Source organism: Sciurus carolinensis, chromosome 10 (genome assembly GCF_902686445.1).
Source record: "Sciurus carolinensis chromosome 10, mSciCar1.2, whole genome shotgun sequence".
Classification (NCBI taxonomy): Eukaryota; Metazoa; Chordata; class Mammalia; order Rodentia; family Sciuridae; genus Sciurus; species Sciurus carolinensis.
The window spans coordinates 70,288,577-70,310,460 of NC_062222.1; the positions used below are offsets into that span (position 1 = coordinate 70,288,577).

A 21,884-nucleotide genomic window follows, 5' to 3' on the forward strand; every position below is an offset into this window, starting at 1 on the left:
ACCAACATGGACTGTAATTAAAGTCAGCTTGGAAAACCTTTAGTTTGCTATCTATATAATCTAATATATATTTGATATATAGTAAACTAAAGGTTTTATATATATACAAATATATATCCAAATGTATGTTATATTTAGAGAGATATAAATATAGCATATCTCTCTATGGATAGAGGTAACATACACACACACACACGCACACACATATGTATGTATATATATAACTGGTCCTTGCATTGCACTTGAAATAACTTACTTGCCCTTTTAATGAAAAATCTACTTTCTCCCTAAGGCCTGTGTTCTGAATATAAAAAGTTTTAGAAAATGCGATGGTTTGATTTTAGCTTTAAACTACACTCAGCTCATTTAAGCAAGGATGTAGGCTGCAAATGACTAATTTAGAGGAAAACTGATTTGGTATCCTACCTTTAACAAACAGGTGTAAAAAAAAATTAATAAATTACTCACATGACACACCTTTTTAAATAACTAATTTGCACTTATTTCATGCTGTTCTCACCAGTAGCCTTTAGTGTCTCACCAGTAGTCTTTAGGCAATACCCAATTCTACCTTGTCTCCTTTCCTTGAAGAGGGCAAGGGGAGTCATTGAGTTGTCTCCCACCCTGCCCTACCTACTCATTCAGTCTAGCATCTTGATTGATATAACTCTGCAAAAACTGTTTTTAACTTTCTGGCATGTTCTGTTTGCTTCTGATTGAAGAACTCAAAGAATCCAACAGCCTTATGATGCCACTTTCTGAGACAAAAAACTCCTTCTTAAGAATTCCTGTGATGACTAAAACATATTCCCCAATAGTTATCAAAAAGCTGAAATACCAGGATTCACTTAGAGTCTCAGACTGGAACTGAACAAATTTTGGTAGAACCTGTTCTGTTCATGTTTAGTTTTAGTTATCATTACTTCATTTCCTTTCCATAAATACCTTATCCCAGATGACTTTACATCTTCCAAAAGAGTAGAATCCTTCCATCCTATGTGTTCTACTAGTCCTTGTCTTTTAAATATTGGACCTCTCATCTTATTACCCTATGTTAAGCATGCATTTATTGAGAAGGTAGAATACATTCACTTTTATGTACCGGATAGTGCCTAGTATTGTGCCATGCAATAATAGCATCTCAGTAAATGTTTATTACTTTGAAATTGCCACTCAGTTCCTCTTTCAGAATGTTCCTTGGTACTATTCCAAAGACAGAATTCAAGATAGTATGTTCCCTTTAATGCAGTATGCAAGTCAGTATGTTTTTATATCATAATTATAAATATTAACTCACCTGTTAGTCTCCATGCAGATAAATGGATCAAACATCAAGGGTATGAATTGCTGCTATTGATATTTGTTCATGCTTCAGATAAAGGTTTGCTGCTTTGAGGTGGTTATTTGATTGATTCATTTTGGGAAATGTATATTCATGATTTTTTGCAGTTACATTTACTTTAGTATGTTTATGATTAATTCTAAAATATGCCACTTAATTTCTACCTGAGAAGACTAAGCTATTTTTTTAACCATTCCAACTACCTGTTAACAATCAGAGGTTATCTACTTCACACGTGTGCCCTAAGCCATAGTTGACTGACTTAATCAATTTATAGTTCAAATGATTGAATCTACAATCATCTTTCACTAAATGATTTTAAAGGGAAAATATGCATGACAATTTTGATAAATCACATGGGTACTGTATCTTATATAACATATTTATATGTGTTTGTGTATATTTGCATCATATAGACATTGTAGGTTAGCCTTATGCTAGAGTTGACTCTATTAGCCCATGAGAACCAATTGTGTACATCCCTTCCCAAGTGTGAGTTTATTAACCTTATGTTGGTATTGGAAACCAGCCAGGAAAGATTTAAAACATGGATTTGTCCTGCAAATCAGGGCATATTGTTTTCTTCTGGAGAGCCAATTTTTAAATATTTATTGGCATACCAGTGTGTGTGAATGCACTAAACTATTCTGGAGAAAAAAGGTAATTACTACAAAAATTTTGAAAAGTCACCTTTTTTGCATTCTTCATTATAGACACCTTTACTTATTAACATTTGCATAGCATGTTTAATTTTGTAAATAGCTAGGATAAAGTAATCTTACAATATACACTCTCTAAATATTCACTATGGTAATACTGGGAATCCTGTCACAAAAAAATAAGTTAATGCAGTTCCTCAGGGAAAAAATGGTTTTAATACCCAAATCCATGTTGTAGTGATGCTTTAAAAATGTAAATAGGAAGTTCAATTGCATCTGCAGAAGAATTTATAGGTTTAAAATTTATTGATGAAATTGCTGTATATCAATAAGAAATATATCTAAACTTCAGATGCATTCCTTAATAAATAATTATACTCATTTCTGCTATCTGATTTCACTTACAGAGTGATTTATTTTCAAGACCAGCATAGCTGCTTGCTTGCTGAATTGATTTGTAAAGACTGCTCGGGGAATAGTAGTCTATGAATAGAAATTAATTTTCCTCTAAAAGTGGTTGTCATGGAATGTTTGAGCTAGAATAAGTATAGGTGCCCATCTGATTCTACATTGCATCATGTTCCCTCCCTCTGTTCTGCCCAGGAAGGAAAGTTCCTCAAGTAACAATGACTCACTAAGACAAGGACACTTAGCATCAGGGTGGGTAGAGATATTTCAAACTCTCCAAATCAAAAATAAAGTTCCCCAGGTGTTTTTAATATTCACCCCTCCTTCCCAGGGTTTACAGTATTCTCCACCACAGAGTTTATCGTGATCATCTTGTGTCGCTAGTCCAATACTTGTTATTGAGCTTTAAGCTCAAACAAGTTGAGAGGTTCACAATCATGTAAATAGAGAATTCCTCTCCCCTTCCATGATCTTTTCCCTCCATTTTTTCTTCCATTCTTTGTATCTTCATTTTTTGGGGGGTTGGGTGTGAGGTGTTGTCAGGAAAATAATTTCCTTAAAAAGCAAAATAACATTGAAATAAGGAATGTTTAGGTTAGATAACTTCTACCTGAGAAATTTCCATTAGTGTTACTTTGTTCCATAAAACCTAATTTTTTTGAATTTGAAAGTAGTTAATATTACTAATTTGCAAACCAATTAGTAGTTTTAGTTCCTTTCGATACCATTTTATTGATGAAAATGTGTCATGATTTATTTATGGCAAAACATCTTTTAAAATGTGTCTCTCTACTGGTTCCTCCTGAGTAGCACAGAGAAGGATATTTATCCATTGCTGGGGTGTCTGAGGCAAATGTGTATTATAATCAGATTCAATTCAGTTCAACTCTGTTTAAGAGATTTTTACAAACTGCTGGCAGTAAACTAATTTGAAGCCAAAATTCACGTTGCATCCTTTTTATTTGTGTTTGGTTTTATGGTTTATGAAGCTTGTTTATTACCTACAGGAAAATAAACTTGAATGGGTCATCTTAAAGCCAGAAGTGACTTCCTGCAAGTAGGCATTTATTATAGTGCAATAATACAGAAAGTCATGCCAAAGCAAAATTTTTCATCCAACAGTTAAATTTTTCATCTAACATTAACTGGTTAATATTTAACAACTATCTCTTTAAAAAACAAACAAAGAAAGACCTATGAAAGAACTGATTAGAAACATTTACCAATTTCTGTGGTGTAAACATTCTCTCCCTGAACAATTTTAGGTTCCCAACCTGAAGTCCGTAAATGCAGAGTTGGAAAGAAATGCTAATGATTGACTCTAGAAAGACACTTAAAGCCAGTTCCAGCACACAGCACACAGTGTACCATAAGGTTACCATGACACTACACAGAGAGGAACTGCTTTGCCCACACAGAACCTCCTGAGCCAGCACACATAAAACATTCAAGAATATTTTATACTTAGTTTAACAAATACTATTTTGTTGGGGTGGAGGGAGGTTTACTGGGGATTGAACTCAGGGACACTTGACCACTGAACCACATCCCCAACCCTATTTTGTATTTTATTTAGAGATGGGTAGCACTTCGCTTTTGCTGAGGCTGACTTTGAACTCTTGATCCTCCTGCCTCAGCCTCCTGAGGCTGGGATTTCAGGTGTGTGCCACCGTGCCTGGCAACAAAATACTACTGAATGTTTATGTGTTATGGCATAATGTTAACTCAGAGTATTCCAAAAGTGTGCTGAAAATATGCTGATTATTAAAATAATTAAGAGGGTGTATTTTATAAGCACAATCTACAGCACGATCCCCTATTTATGATGAGTTTCTTGAAAGGTACTCTGACTTTGCTGCCTTTGGTCAGTATTATTAATAGATATAAATTTGTGTTTTGCTAGGGAAATTTCCTCAGTCTTATTTGTGTGATTTCTCTAGCTGTCCTTGCTATGGGTCATGTTTACTTTTAAACATCAAATTGTATTCCTATAAGGGAGACTTAGCTAAGCCTTATCTCACCCTTGTTTGAGTAATTTCATAACTAACTTGTGACAATAACATATCTACAAATCAACCCCAGCTAGGAAAAAAGAAAAAGCCTATCTTAAGAGAAAGTTTTCAAACTGGTTATTTGGTTATAATTCAAATAGAGTATGGTAGTGAAAATTTTCCTGATTCTGTTGACATTTTGATCAATTCTAAAATTCATTGTATGTATGTATGTGTGTGTATATATATATATATATATATATATATCATGAGATATATTTATATATACTTATTTGATATGTTTAATTTTTAATATATTGATATCAAAACTTTTTTTCCAAATAAATCAGTTGTATTTATACATACTAGCAATGAATAGTAAATAACTCCATTTATGATTCCATCAAAAAGAAATAAAAACCTTAGAAATAAGTTTAAAAAGTACAAACTTTGTACTCTGAATATTATAAAAGTGTTGAAATAAATTTAATGAAATTAAAGAAGACTTAAATAAATGGAAAGATATTCCATTGTTTATGAATTCACCTATTTAATATTTTAAGGTGACAGTATTTCCTAAATTAATTTAGAGGTTGATTAAACACAATGAAAAAAACTTACAGCTGTCTTTTTTTTTTTTTTTTTTTTTTAAGAAATCTGATCTTAAAACTCAGATGGAAATGCAAGGGACACAGAACAACCAACATAATCCTGAAAGACAGTACAGTTGGAAGATTCAGGTTTCACACTTCTTGATTTTAAAATTTATAATAAAACCACAGTATTCAAGACAGTATGCTACTTGCATGAAGATCAGTGGAATAAAATTGGATTCCAGAAATCTCACATTTATGATCAATTGATTTTGACAAGGATGCCAAGATAATTTTATGAGCCAAGATTAGTTTTTTCAATAAATGGTGCTAGGACAGCTGACTATTCACTTGCAAAAGAATTAAAGTGGACCCTTACCTCATAACATATATAAGAATGAACTCAAAATGGATCATAGACTAAAATTATAATTATTATTAAGCATAAGAATTAAAATCATAAGGGTATGAGATGAAAACAAGAATGAATTTTCATGATCTTGGATTAGGAAAAGATAGATATAAAACCAAAAGCACAAGCAACTAAAGAAAAATATAGATAAATCTGATTCATCAAAATTAAAAACATTTTGTTATTCAAAATTCATTTTCAAAAAAATTAAAAGACAAAAAATTTGCAAATCACTTCTGACAGGGGACCTTTATCCAGATTATATAAAGAACTTTTACCACTCAATAATACAAAGAAAGTGACCTATTAAACAATGGCAGAATGATCTGAATAAACTCTCTCCAAAGGAGATATCAAGTAACCAACAATGACATGAAAAGACACTCACAATAGTTATAAACAAAACCACAGTGAGACACTTTTTACACATACTCTGGAATGGCTATAACCAAAAGGTAGACCCAAAGAAGTGATAGTGAGGTTGTGGAGAAAATGGAATCTCTAAAACTGCTGGTGGGAACATAAACTGGTGCACCCACTTTAGAAAACAGTTTGTTCCCCATGTAGGATAAACTCAAACAGGATTAAATGTAGAATTACTCTGTGGTATAACAATTCCATTCCTCGGTATATACCTACAAGAAATGAAACCATGTTCATACAAAACTTGTACACAAACATTTACAACAGCATTATTCACAATAGCCAAAAAATGAATACAGTGTAAATGTTCATCAAATGTCCATCAATTAAAAATACATAAGCAAAATGTAATGCATCCATACAATGAGCTATTATTCAGATAATAAAAAGGTATTGAAATATTGACACATGTAACAGCATGTATGAACCTTAAAGACATGCTTTTGTGAAAAAAAAAATCAGTCACCACTGGTCTCATATTGTATCCTTCAGTTTATATGAAAAATCCAGAATAAGCAATTTTATAAAGGTAAAAAATTGATTAGTTATTGCCTTGGGCTGGAGGGTGGGTGAGAAATGGGTTTCAGGGTTTCCTATTGGGGTGATGAAAGTGCTACAAAATAGATTGTGGTTATGTCTGTGTATCTATGTACCAAAAACATTGGATTGTGCAAATTAAATTTATAATTCATACAATACTTGATTTATATCTTAATAAAACTGTTACAAAAAGATATATAGGCTTCATTTCACATCACAAATCAAAACTAAATCTAAACTGTAGTAGCATGATTTGAAAACCATCTATAATGTGGGAATATCATTCAGGAGACAAATGGATGTAAGAAAAAGGCAATCTGGCTCTGTCAGGTCCACAATTGATCAGGCATTTATAAGAGTCTTGTGTTTAATAAGGATGTGAAAAAAATGAAGAGAATTCTGTGAAGTCCTTCATAGTGACATTAAATTATTAGAGACTAGATCGTATGAAAAACCATAAGAGACGATGGTCTAATTTAATCCAGAATAGGGGGAGAACTGAGTTAGCCATTTGAGCTATGGAAGGATTGTATGCTAGTATATGGAATCTTATTATAAGAGGAAATGAACATGCTCCACACATTTATATAAGGGATTTAATTAAGTAAAGTTAGAATAAATTGAAACCAGATAAGTTTACATTACACATTAATTTGATAATGAGGGTGCTTAGATATGGAAAGATGATAATAAGACATTAAAAATCTGTTCCAGAAACATTTTAGACTAGGATATATTGCTCATTCTAGGAGTTTAAAGATCATGAAAAATATTTAAGTTTTTCTGTATATGAAAATAATTAGGATTCAAAGGAAAACCTATAAAATAATCACAACTAGGGAAACTTCCTAGAAAAAGGACTAAAAGGAAATATACCAAAAGATAGTACTAGTTCTTAGCCTCAGTTTGAGAATCACTGCATTTTGGTTTATTTTTCATATTTCCTATATTTACATGAATACATTTATAACTAACAAATAAAGATTTGAAATACAAATAGGGTATGTGCAACATGCCTTAGATTAGGCATTTGGGTCCTTCCTAGGTACTGTAACATTTCATCACTTTTTTTTCCATAGGCAAAAAATGTTTACTTCAGGAGAAAAGATTCTGTGTATGCTTCAATTCCTTAGTTTTGTTTTTTTTCTTATTCGTTAGGTCAATGTGATAATGCTATTGTTAACTTATTTTGAACTTATTATTTTTCACCAAACAGATCTTGCATACTATATTTTGTCATATACAATTTTAGTGAGAATGCCTTACCTCAAGTTTTATTAGGTGATTATGTGAAAGATACTTTTAATAGCAAACTATTTCACAAAGCATGCATTTTACCACTCATATTATTTAGATAAAAAGAATATAGAAAAGGAAAAGGTAAATGAACTGTTTCCAGTATGCTATGAAATTTAATTATGTTTTATAGTGCCTTTGGCTTATTTTCCTTTGTTGTTCTCAAAGCTATTGCCACTCAGCAAGTTTTTACTGAACAAGTTTTTTTTTCCTCAGAATTTCAAAATCTTTATATTACTATGTGTTAGATAACTAAAAGAATTTTCCAAATTAACCTGTCAATAATTCAGAGTTATTTGCAGACTCTCTTTTTGCAGATCTTAGGTAAGCAAGCCTGTAGCAAAGTATACACAAAATCAAGATGTGTGCTCTCCACTTTCTTTCTTTTCCTTCTTATTTTTTTCTTTTTGGTAACTTTCATCAAAAGTCTTACTTGGTTTTTCTACATGGGTTTTAAATTTCATTTTGTGTTAGTCAGCTTTGGTTGCTGTGACCAAATTACCTGACATAAACAACTTAAAGGAGGAAAGGTTTATTTGGCTCATGGTTTCATTGTTTTCACTCCAAGGTCAGCATGGGCCTGAGGTGAGTCAGAACTGCAGGTTGGAAGGGCGTGGTGCACAAGCATCTGTGAAGCAGAGAAGGAGAGTGGGAGGGAAAGGACTGGGTAAAGATAAAGTGCTCAAGGGCATGCCCCAGAGACCCATTCCTTCAGTGAGGTCCCACCTCCTACAGTTTCTACCCCTCCCAATAATGCCAGCAGAGTATGAATTCACTGATGAGGTCAGAGCTCTCAAGATCCAATCACTTTTTAGAAGCCTTACCTCTGAATATTGCTGTATTGGTCATTAAGTCTTTAACACATAGACTTTTAGGGGACATTTCAGATACAAACCATGATAGATGTCATATTAATAATGATGTGCTATTGTTATTCTCTATATATTCCTGTTGCTAGTGTTGTAATCTCCAAATTCACCTCTGTCCCTATTTCTGGGACAGGCCCCTTGCGTGTGCTTGTTTTTATAAGTTTCCTGTATTAAAAGCAATCAGGCCTGATGCAGTGGTGCACACCTATAATGCCAATGGCTTGGGAGCCTGAGCCAGGAAGATCACAAGTTCAAGGCTAGTCTCAGCAGTTTAGCTAAGTTCTAAGCACCTTAGCAAGACCCTGTCTCAAAACAAAAAATAAGAAAGGCTGGGGTTGTGTCTCAGTGGTTAAAGACCCCTGAGGTCAATCCAAAAAAACAAATAAACAAAAAACAACAATTGGGTTCATCTATCTTCTCTATAAACCAGTGTTTTTAAATCCCTAATAAACTTTACTGTCTCTAGGGAGCTATTTAAAAATGGAAATGCCTTGGCTTCACCCAAAGTCAATTCCATTGCAGTATTAGAGGTACTGGGGTTGCAGGGTATTGGAGGACAGCGTGAGTAGATATTAGTGTGTAGTTTTTTTTGAAAAGCATCACAGGTGATTCGTAATATAGAATGAGATGTGATAACCACTGCAGTAGTCTGTGAATAACTTTTACCCAGGGACTCTGCATTGTTTTGTCTTGATTTCTCCTGCATCAGTTTTTCTATGAAGGTTCATGGAAAGAACAATGGACTAGATATCTGTCTTGTATTTGGCCATCTGAGCATCGTGAATGGAATTCAGATGGTTCTGGTTCCAGATTTAGTCATGTTGGTCTTCATTTTCTTAGCACAGGTGCAGCAGTGAACAGCAGTGAGAGTCTCCCTCCATCCTCGTCTGTCAATGACATCTCCTCCATGTCCACCGACCAGACCCTGGCATCTGACACTGACAGCAGCCTGGAAGCCTCGGCGGGACCCCTGGGTTGTTGCAGGTGACTAGCCGCCTGCCTGCGAAACCCAGCGTTCTTCAGGAGATGATGTGATGGAACACACACACACACACACACACACACACACACACACTCATGCACACACACAAATGCAGACACAAAATGTCAAGAAATCAGAAAGGGAGAGAATCCAAGCCTAAAATTGAAACAAATCTTTCAGCCTGCTTCTTCTCCAAAGTTCTGTAATGCAGCTAAGCTCAAATGTATATTTAACTTCTAGTTGCTCTTGCTTTGGTCTCCTTCCAACGATGCTTATTACAGGAAGCAAATCAAACACAATTAGAGAAGCCTTTTACATAAAGTGTAATTCAAATGGCTGCAAAAAACCAGCAACCCGTAACTGCCCTTTCAAATGGCATGACAAGGTGTGCAGTGGCCCCATCCAGCATGTGTGTGTCTCTATCTTGCATCTACCTGCTCCTTTTGGCCTAGTCAGATGGATGTAGATACAGATCCGCATGTGTCTGTACTCATGCAGCACTACGTAGAGATGCTACTGTCAGTGTCCTCAGGGCTCTCCCAAGACATCACGCACTGGGGTACCACATGGTCCATTTCATGTGATCTATTACTCTGACATAAACCCATCTGTAATATATTGCCAGTATATAAGCTGTTTAGTTTGTTAATTGATTAATCTGTATGTCTTATAAGAAAACATGTAAAGGGGGGATGTAAGAGGGGAGTGAGCTCTTGGACCCTCGAAGATGTAGCTTCCAAATTTGAACTGATTAAATGACACCTGTATACCAATTTATAGAAAGAACATATGTGATGCTTATGTACAGTGTGGTGGGGGAGGGGTAACAGTTTTCAGGTTCTGACTGGTCTGACCTTTAGAAAGAATGTGTGAATAAAAGCTGAGGGTCTTTTCTCAGACAGCAAACAGGTTGCAGGGATTAGCGAGTAGGGCTGTGGTGTGGACTAAAACCGAGAGGAGGTTATTGCCTAGGTGCTAGGGGACACCGTTGTCCATATTTTAAAGAGTAGACCCCATTTGTCATTTCTAAATTACATGTCATGACAGGAGGCTGTAGGAGGGTGGCAGGTGGTGAGCCAGGGTCACGTTGTACACTTCTGATGGTAAGAATCCTTTCCAGAAACAGAGTGGAATTGCCTCCGTATGACTTGCTTAGCAGAATACGAGCCCACCTAGACTCTTTTCAGATGGTAGGTTGCATTTTCTATTTGTGGACTGCTTCCCAGATTCATAGCCTGCCAAGGTTTTATTTTTGAGAAGAAATATTGCTTTCCTCTTCTGGAAAAAAAAAAATACAATTAACTAGTTAAAATAAAATCTCCAAAACCCAGGGTGATCCTTAGATTAGCATTTGAAAACATCTCCACAAACATTGTTATTTCTCAGGAGTTTCCCTGACTCCTTTATATGACTGTTTTCATGTTTATGTATTTATTTTCATAAGTTTGAAAAATCCAAGAAGGGCTGATAATCTGAAATTTGTACTGCAGTAGATGTGAGAGCAATAACTGCCCATAAGTTACTGCTGCTAAATGGTGTTAGCAATATGAGTTTGTCTCCAAGCCATGAAGCATTAGTGTCAATGTTTAGCAAAATTACCTGAATTTAGTTTCAATTAAGTGAAAGTGCTTTTCCGAGCACTGACGGAGGCACTGTGAAACTTCTTGGTTATATACTCGGCAATACCAGTGTGACTTCTCAGCAATAATAGGAACGAGGCACAGGCTTCCCTTCTTATTCACTTTGGTGAAGTACCATCACAGTTATTTGCACTCTGGCCATTTTGGTGCTCACCAATGTGGTGATATTTCACCTGAAAAAGAAGTGAAACACATGAAATGGATGGTTGGTAAGTGTGTTATGAGTGGCCATGGAAGCCCCACAGAAACAGAGCAAAGGAGAATGCCATTACTCTGAAAACTGCCTTAATACAATAACAGAGAAGCTGTCTCTTTTCAAGCAATAGAGTCCCTAGGGACCTGCACCCTCCTCCTCCTCCTCCTCCACCACCACCACCACCACTATCACCACCACCACCACCACGTGAGCTATGCTGCCTTTTGTAGGATTGCTTCACACACTAGGATTTATTGCAAGGAACAATTTGTTTAAAATGGAAAGAACATCGTTAGATTGTGCAGCTTATCCCCTGAAATAAGAATGTCCCACTCTCTATCTTGCTACCATTCTTTTTGGTTAATATTTCAGATGACCTGTTATTTTTTTTTTTTTAATGCCTCCTCATTCATATAAGCTCTCTTGCTTTTCTTTCTGTCACACTCCTTTCTTTTAAACTTCTTTTCTTTGTATCCATACTCTTCACTTCTCTTCTTCCTCTGTGTTTTGTCCTTGACATGAATGTGGCCTCACACCCGCCCATACACACACACTTTATACCACATGGGATTAAGTGCAGAGAGCAGACGGCTGCTTGAAATACACAAGTCTGGAGGGGAATTTCATCAGTCACAGATGACAACAGAGACACAAGGAAATCTCCAGCACCATCTTAGAAGTGCTTGACAGAAAAGTTCTCTCTCATTCTGCACAAACGATGGGATTTCATTTGTTTTACTCATGCAGACCAAATCAGGAGAGAGCTAGACAGTTCCCCACTCCTACTATTGCAGCCTTCCCTAAGCTCCACTAATCTTTTATCTCCTGTTCCTTCAGTGGGTCTTTGCGCTAGTTACCTGTAGCCAGAGGTCTGTTATTGCCAAGAAAACTTGAATTTAAGGAGTATTTACAAATAGAGGTAAGGGTTTGGCCTCTGGATTTCTTGTTGGATTGATTTTACTAGGTGACCAAAGCAAGACAGATGAAGGGAGAAGGGACAACAAAGAGAATCACCACTTTAAAAGCCCCCAGGCCTTGGTAATCTTAGGTCCCCTTATAGTATCTTTAAAAGGTGGTTAGGTTATGATCAAACTCACAGATTATATTCTGCACTGAGTCTTCTTTTTTTCACAAGAGAAAAAGGCAGAAAAAGCACCAAATATTTGCTATGTAATCACTTGTTATTCCCAAAAGATGGATGGTCTTACCTTTTGGGCAGGAAAGTGTCAAGTCACTTGGATTATATTTTTGAAAAAAAAAAAAAAATGGAGATCCTGCTTCTGGTGGGGGCTCACTTCAGAATATGAAGTTGGTGCTCTGAGGCACCCAACCTTCTGTCTCCTCTCTAGGCAATTGGTTTCACAGTGATTCTTAATAAAATATTATGTAGTGTTCTGCGGAAGGGATGGCTGGTACCCATATGTAGGAAGAATTAAATCCTGAGAGTTTAAACCACCACCAATTTAGCAATGTCTTTGCTATTTTTATATAGTTTTGTGGCTCAGTATGTTCATTTTCACAAAGGGATACATTGACCTTAAAACAAAATTACTGATTGTGGAATAAATACTGAAACTAAGATTTCACCTTCAAGAATCTAATGTTTGAACTTTGTGGTGGGCCGAGTCAACTTCCACCAGTTGGAAGAGGCTATTTTAATTGATGGCCAAGAAGCTGGACACTTTTTCTCAATCTGTTATCATTGTCAGAAAAAATATTATCTAAAGATACTGATAACAGCTGACTGGCAATTTAGAAAATTAGTCTTGGCAAAGGGCACAGTGGAACAGATGAGAATACATAAATCATTTTGCGACCTGTCAGGGGATAGAACAATAAAATTGATGTTTAAAAATTTAAATATTCATTGTAGAACCGACCATATACAAAAATCTATTTCTGTTCAATTCTCTTAACATATGACAATCTACATCTTAAAAGCCTTATATTATGTAAGAGTGTTGTCCACTAGTTTTGCTGGAAAAAAAAAAGTTACTTCTACAGCTCAGAGGAGTAAAATTGCTTGAGGAATTTTGATCCCAACCTCTTTGGGTCTGAAGAGTAATCCCCCTCTCCACTCAGTCCTCCACACACATTTTAATTGTTAAGAGTCCAACGTTTTATAGAGATATCATTAAACAAAGAAGGATACTCCTTTATGTAAAAACAACAAAAATGTTACAATGTAAATAGTTAAATTAGTTATTTTCCTTGTGATGCAATATAAGATCTCTCTCTCTCTCTCTCTCTCTCTCTCTTTCTCTCTCTCTCCTCTCTCTTTCTCTCTCTCTCTCTCTCTCTCTCTCTCTCTCTCTCTCTCTCTCTCTCTCTCCCTCCCTCCCTCCCTCTTTTTCTCTCCCCACCCCTTTTTGGCACTTAGTTCTTTAACTGTCTGTTCACTTTGACCTATTTCTTTGGTCAATCAAACTGAAGTGGAAGCCCTCTGTTTATATATGGACTCCTGTATATCTAACTTTTGATTATGTGGGACCGATGGCCAGTACATCCTAATAGAAACGAATCTCCCAGCCCTTATCTAGCATTATCTGTTCACCTTGCCATGTCCATCTTGCAATGAGATTTAACTTGCACCTGCCTGTTATTCTGCATGATTGGACTCCAAAGATGATTACCAATGATGAGAATTGTCCTGTGTCCGTGTTTATAAAATGTACTTAAAGCACACACATGTACACACATGTTCATACACACTCTTACAATTTTAAGTTGACCCTGAAAGTCAAAACCGTATAGGTCCAGTTTCTTTGCAAGGTCTTAGAAGTGAGAACTGAAGTCAAGCAGCCTCTTGGATAAAATGCAATCTCAGTGATGTTTAATAAGGATTTGAAACCATTCAAGTCATTTCTGTGTTCTTTCTCATATTTTTTTCATTTCTAAGTTTTTTCTTTATATTCAAAATGTCTTTGGAACAGAGGATGAAACAGAGGAGAACTTTGACTTCTTTTGACTCTTCATAGGGATTACTGAGTCAATATATTGTGATTTCTGTTTCTTATGAATCATTAAAACTGAAGGAAATCTGCTTCTCTTAACATAAAACCAAATCCAAACCCAGACTTTGTTGGAGTTTGCATGTTAACAATGGTTATCATGATTGTTGCCGTGGGTTTCATGTACAGACGGTAACTGATGGGTCACTCATCATTCATTTTGACCCCTGGTGAAAGAAACTTGTAGTGTGGTCTGATTGCACCAGGGAATAAATAAGAAATAAGCAGTGGACTACTTTCTCACCTTGGATCAAGAGTGTGCACTATGAATACAACCACAGAATGCTGAGTTTTCATTTAAGATTGGTGTCTTTTAAAAATAACTTCATTTCTGTCATCAAATACTAGTTGCATATCTAAAATTCAGTAAATTTTCTTTAAAGTATAAAATCAGCAAAAGAAAAACAAGTCATTTTCTGTGAGCATGGAGTAAGAAGAGCAGGATTAAATTTCCTAAAATTATCAGAAATTCTAATCATTTAAATTATTATCCAAGAGATTTCTCTCTATCTACATGGTAGCCGACTTTCATTTCTCAAACTCTTTGGTGAATTAAAAGATATGATTTTGTGGCTGGATAAGGAAGGAGGTCACTGACCTTGCTAAACTAAAGTTACCAGGCAGTGTCTTAATTTCAAGGAACAGCCCTTCTATTTCTGTAAGTAATATATTACAATTATGACAAAGCAAATCAATTATGACAAAGCCTGGAAGAATAATGTGCCTATTTCTTGGATTATTGTGCTTATTCTTTTATTTATTTAAGAAAAGATAGAAACCAACAGCCTTTTAGTACCTCTGGGACAGCTCCTATTCTACTTGCCATCACAGATTTTTGCTCTCTCAAAAAATGACATTAAAAGTGATGAAGCATAGGTATCACAAGAATAAGAAGGGAAATTGTATTCCACAGGGTGATTGCTCATGGCATCAGAAGGAGTTATTGGTACATTCCAGGACCATAAAAGGTTACCAACTATTTGGTAATTTTGGTAATTTGCAACTAGGAGAAGTAGGGCTGTTGGGTGTTACTTTTTTGAAGCAGTGTATGGAACAATGAGCCTAAAAGGGTGAATTTACTTGTTTCAGTAGCAGCACTGGTTATAGCCAAGGTAGAGATTTTTCATATTACAGATTCACCAAGATGGTGTTTCGCCATATATGTAATCTTCCTTTTCTGCAATACTTTTGAAAGGCATGCCTGGAAGGCATTTGCGAACAATCAAGCACACAAAGAGCCCTCATTTCCTGTCTAGAGCCATTCTACCTTGCAAGTCTTCAGTCTTTGTACCAGCCTGAATTCCTCGTGCTTGACAATTTAGTTCAATTTAAATTGTCAAAACATGCTCCAAAAGTTTACATTTCTGAGACACATGAGATGTGATGACATATGTGGAAACGAGTCACACACCCCTTTAAAATTTTCTATTCCCTGTATGTCAAATATTTCTTTAAAGACACATTTTTCCTGTTCAATAAAACCAACATAAAAGAAGTCTAAAATGCAACTTAGGGGATTCAAGTTTCACTCCATGGAGTGGGTAGTTTTTACTTCCTCATCGTTGAATTTCTGGTATTGTCCTTCATTTTACCTTGTCTGGACTCTTGGTTTAACCAATAGCTCATCGTGTTTTATAATTCAAAAGCAGCACAAAACACTATCCTTATGAAAAATCCTCCACGTTGCCTATAAGACTGTCTCACACATAATCTGTCTTTCATTTACACTTTTAAATCAGTGTTGGTGAAAATATTACACAAAATTACACAAAGTAAATATTTATAATACAAATAGTATTTTACAAAGGCAAAAAATCTAATAATAAGTATTTCTTTTATAAAAGAAAGAATTTCAAAATGCAATCACCTCTTCCTTAGTGTTTTTGCAAAATTAACACTAAGTAAGCTCTAGGAAGACTTCTAAATTTCTAGTCTGATTTCTGAGCTACATTTTAAAAGCAGTTTATTATTTCACTCCAGAAACATTTATTGAATGCCTCTGTGTAGGAGACATAAAAGTGTCGTTATCTTCAAAAATTCATAGTTAAGAAATCTGTATTTTAAAAAAAGTGATAAAGTAAAATATCTTTATCTCATTTGCTTTCTTCTTAAATAATAATGTACTTAAATTAGTGGTATAACTTGAATGAATCCATTTTTACTGTTTGCTTTAAGAAATGAAACAGGAAATCTTCTTTCAATGTTCTCATTTTATCTAATTATATCTAAGTACACTTAATGAATCAACTTAAGAGAATTTTGGATATTTTCCATTACATTTTGAGAGATGAAATCATTTTTTACAACATATAAAAAACAGCATGTGTATGTGTCTGCAATACAAAAGATTTGTTTTAACACATGTTCCCTATGGGGTTTGGATGCTGAGCTTGAGGCTTATATACTGCTGGCATCACGATCTCCAAATCAACAAACAAAATCACAAGGGTTACTGCAGCCTCTGCAGAGAAGAGACACACTGAAGCCAAATCTCTGAAATTTGTTTAGCTTATGGTTGACCGTTGGAGTCCTGAAATAACTTAAGGTATAATGCAATTGTCTATTGTTTTCTGTAAAAGATTCAACTCAGAACATCCCTGAACGTCTGAACCCAAAATTTGACATTGACTTTTAAACACTCACTTCATTCCACAGATGTTTATTGAACTTTTCAATCTTCCAAGAACCATTCTAGGTACACATCATAGCGATGAGTTCAGCACCCTCTGCCTTCTGCAGTCTACATTCTACTGGAGGAGCAAGATAGAAGTAAGTGCTAAGAAATGGAAGTAGGTTAAAAGAATAAGGTGTGAAGAAGGGATGCTATTGTAGACAAGGTGGTTGGGGCAAGTCTTTCAGAGGAGGTGACATTTGCTCAGAGACCTGAATAAAGTGAGGGAACAGCAGCATATCAGTATCCCAGGAAGAACATTTCAAAGGGCAAGGATCCTGGAGTAAGAGCATAAAGAGAATAGCAGAAAGTCTTGCAGATCAAGCAGAAGGAACAAGAAAAAGTGGAACAACAAATGAAATTGGGGCAGTTGGCAGGACTCAGAGCATAACCAGATCTTGGGAATTTTCTATTATGGAAAAATGGTTAGATTTGAACAAGAAAATAATACATCTAAATTTTCTTATTATAACTATCCCTTTAGATCCTGCATAGACAGAAGTTTAGGAAGAAAAAAGAACAAAAACAATCCAGTTATCATAAGATATAACAGAAATTCAGAAAGACCCGAATGAGTCTGGACTAGGAAGTAGATGATCTGAGAAGGATTAAGTCAGGATGTAAGTAAGTAAAGGTAGAGCTGACAAGATTTGCTGATGGATTGATATTGTGATATGAAAAAAAGAGAGAGATCAGAGAAAGTCCAGATTATTTTTACCTGGGCCATAAGATAAATGATGGTATGTAAATGACTGAGTTGTAGAACAGTGAGTTAATGGCATATATGGGGTGAAAATCATGTTTACTTTTGGCATTTTAGTTGTTTATTAGATATCCAAGTGAATAGCAGGGGTTTCTATGAGGCTGGAGTTGAAGAAGTTGGACTGAAACATGAATCTGAGAGTAATCAGCTTATAAATGGTATTAAAAACCATTCTGTATGAAACCACTAAGACATCAAGGGCAGCTAAGGAAGAGATGGAAGATGAAGACACCTCCCACATCAAGAAAAGAGACATCAGAAACAGGATGTCCATGAAGTATGGGAAAACCAGGAAAGTGTGCTGTCCTAGAAGTAATGTAAAGAAAGCATGTGAAAAACAAGGGAATGGGCAACTGGCATAGTGCTAGTGAGAGGCTAAAATAGAGACTGAAGAGGACCATTGAACTTGATTTTGTGAAGGTTATTGTGATATTTATGAGAGCAGATTCTATGCAGTACTGAGTCAGAAAGAGTAACTCAAATGAGTTTGAGAGAATGTGGGAAGTGAGGAAATAGAAACAAATAGAGGAAATTCAAATTTTTTTTTCTAGAAAGGGAAGAAAGGTGTTGAAGTTTGATATAAATATGGGATTATAAAAGGTTTTCAATAAATTTATGATAACATGGGAATATGTTGATGAAACAGAAAAAGAACAAATTTGATAATGTAAAAGAGAAAAGGGTTCTTATTTGATGGAGCAATGGGCTCAAGAGTTGGGCTCTGGAATATGAGCAGAGGAGTTGGGTGGCTTACAACAGGCAGAAAGTCACTGCGGCAGTAGGAAAGGTGGCAGGCACAGGACAGATGCAGGGAAGGCAGGAGTGAAGTCACCAGTTGTGAGTGAGGAGGGAAGGGCTTTAGAAGTTGAAGAAATGTGAAATTACCTTGGAAGCTGTGAAGACAGGTTGCTGGACAGCAGTGAGCCATGTCAGTCATGGTTATATAATTGCAACGTGAGACTGTCAACATGGTACTCGTTTTGTTCCATGTTTAATTGTTTAATTCCCTAAGTGCAGTTTAGGAGTAAGCGGAAATCAGATGTAGCTTGAGTTGTATTTTTTTTTTTTTCTCAAATGAGTAGGAAGTACTGGGGAAATGACAACAGGACTTGAGAGTGGGACAAGTGATATAAGGAGCTAAGCTGGTCAAGGAGGAAGAAATGGCACCAGGGGATGAAAGTTAGTGAGAGCTTAGCACAGTCAATGCCTTAGACACACTAGGGGAAGTGTCTGGGAAAGGTTGAAGGGTCAGTGGGGAAGGGAGTGGCCTGGAAAGAGCAGTGCTTATCAGAGTGGGATGCTTGCAATGGATGTCTTAGGATGGTGCGGGTGTGGGTAGCACAGGTGTGAAGTGCAGCCATGGGTGTGGGCCTCTGATGTCCAGGTAGAGGGGAATGAGATTCTCAGAAGTTGTTAAGGAGCTGAGTGGCCAAGTTGCTGGATGAAGTAGGAGGAGAGAGGGAGAAACCATTGGTTAGGTGCTAAGATATTGAGTAAATGATAAGAAGAAATCTCTAAGGAGATTAGAGAAGAAGTTAACAAGGTATGGAAGTAGCAGCAAAGAACAAAGTAAGGTCTTCCCTTCCTTCAGGGAATGATATGCAGGTTGTGGATAAGGAAACCACTGGAGAGGGCTGTAAGGGAAATGGTGTCTTCAGGGGGTGACCATGTCTCAGAAAAAAGGATTTAGGGAAGGATGATGACAGGTGTATGGTCCAGATCTAGTGGGTAAAATGGAAAGGCCCGAGGAGTGGAGAGGGGATCAGAATTTGGAGTAAGTGAGAGAAGAGACTGAGCAATAGGGAGATAAGCATACAGATGAGGGAGAATGACTTGGCTGTGTAGCAACAGGCATCAGGGTGAGGACTTGATGGTATTACTCTGATGTCTTAGTTCCTTTTTTGTTGCTACAATAGAATACCTACACTTGGTAATTTAAAAAATAAAATAAAAGTTTATTTAGACTCACGGTTCTGGAGGCTAGTAAGTCCACAATCAGGCAGCTTATCTGGTGAGGGCCAGGTGCTGCTTTGCAAATATGATGGACGTTGGAAGAGCTTGCAGGTAGGTGTGTGTGGAAGAGAGAAAACACAGGGATAGCCTCAACTTTATACCAATCTGCTCTCAGAGTAACTAATCCAGTGCCACCTGAGCAGAACTTACTGGCTTGAGAATCAACCCAGCCCAGGAGTTAAACTTTTTTCATGGCCTAATTATCACATCAAGGATCCACCTCCAGCATCACCACAATGGTAATTAAATTTCAATGTGAAATTAGCGCTCTATCTGAGGTATGGTTGGCAAAGATATTCTCCCACTCTGTAGGCTCTCTCTTCACATTTCTGATAGTTTTCTTTGCTGAGAGAAAGCTTTTTAGTTTGAATCTATCCCAGTTGTTTATTCTTGCTTTTATTTCTTGTGCTATGGGAGTCCTGTTAAGGAAATCTGATCCTGAGCCAACAAGTTGAAGATTTGGACCTACTTTTTCTTCTATAAGATGCAGGGTCTCTGGTCTGATTCCGAGGTCCTTGATCCATTTTGAGTTGAGTTTTGTGTAGGGTGAGAGATAGGGGTTTAGTTTCATTCTATTGCATATAGTTTTCCAGTTTTCCCAGCACCATTTGTTGAAGAGGCTATCTTTTCTCCATTGCATATTGTTGGAACCTTTGTCTAGTATGAGAAAATTGTATTTATTTGGGTTTGTGTCCATGTCCTCTATTCTGTACCATTGATCTACCTGTCTATTTTGGTACCAATACCATGCCGTTTTTGTTACTATTGCTTTGTAGTAGAGTTGAAGATCTGGTATTGCAATAACCCCTGCTTCGCTCTTGCTACTGAGGATTGCTTTAGCTATTCTAGGTTTTTTATTCTTCCAGATGAATTTCATAATTGCTTGCTCTATTTCTGCGAGATACATCATTGGGATTTTAATTGGAATTGCATTGAATCTGTATAGAACTTTAGGTAGTATAGCCATTTTGACGATATTAATTCTGCCTATCCAGGAACATGGGAGATCTTTCCATCTTCTAAGGTTTTCTTGAATTTCTTTCTTTAGTGTTCTGTAGTTCTCATTGTAGAGGTCTTTCACCTCTTTTGTGAGATTGATTCCCAAGTATTTTATTTTTTTTCGATGCTATTGTGAATGGGGTAGTTTTCCTAATTTCCAGAATCTATAAAGAACTCAAAAAACTCTACACGAAGAATACAAATAATCCAATCAACAAATGGGCTAAGGAAATGAACAGACACTTCACAGAAGAAGATGTACAAGTAATCACCAGATATATGAAAAAATGTTCAACATCCCTAGTAATAAGGGAAATGCAAATCAAAACTACCCTAAGATTTCATCTCACCCCAATTAGAATGGCGATTATCAAGAATACAAGCAACAATAGGTGTTGGCGAGGATGTGGTGAAAAAGGAACACTCATACATTGCTGGTGGGGTTGCAAATTAGTGCAACCACTCTGGAAAGCAGTGTGGAGATTCCTCAGAAAGCTTGGAATGGAAACACCATTTGACCCAGCTATCCCACTCCTTGGCCTATACCCAAAGGACTTAAAATCAGCATACTACAGAGATACAGCCACATCAATGTTCATTGCTGCTCAATTCACCATAGCCAGATTGTGGAACCAACCTAGATGCCCTTCAGTTGATGAATGGATAAAGAAACTGTGGCATATTTATACAATGGAATATTACTCCGCAATGAAGAATGATAAAATTATGGCATTTGTAGGCAAATGGTCGAAATTGGAGAATATCATGCTAAGTGAGATAAGCCAATCTCAAAAAACTAAAGGACGAATGATCTCGCTGATAAGCGGATGAGGACATATAATGGGGGGTGGGACGGGCTAGCATTAGGTTTAGGGTTAGGTTTAGAGTTAGGCTAAGGAGAGCAGTAAGAATGAAGGAAAGAAGGACTGTGTAGAGGGAAAAGAGGGGTGGGAGGGGTGGGAGGGGTAGGAGGGGTGGGGGGGAGGGGAAAAATATAATAAACATCATTACCCTATGTAAACGTAAAAAAAATAAATAAATAAAAAAATAAAAAAAAAAAAAGAAAGAGACTTTAA

At 36.2% G+C, this 21,884-nt stretch overlaps 1 protein-coding gene across 10 annotated transcripts in view; it reads left to right on the plus strand.

Moving 5' to 3' along the window:
- Nucleotides 1-14,426, plus strand: part of Mapk10 (mitogen-activated protein kinase 10) — a 607,392-nt gene extending 592,966 nt beyond the window's left edge. For 9 of the 10 annotated variants that reach the window (XM_047565880.1, XM_047565878.1, XM_047565879.1 and 6 more), the window contains one exon: nt 9,379-14,426. In XM_047565880.1, the coding sequence (XP_047421836.1) occupies nt 9,379-9,521 (143 nt within the window). In that variant the 3' untranslated portion in view covers nt 9,522-14,426. Of the gene's footprint in view, nt 1-9,373 lie in introns of all 10 variants that reach the window. The other variant, XM_047565884.1, reaches the window with a different exon arrangement.
- Nucleotides 14,427-21,884: the final 7,458 nt, after the last annotated feature.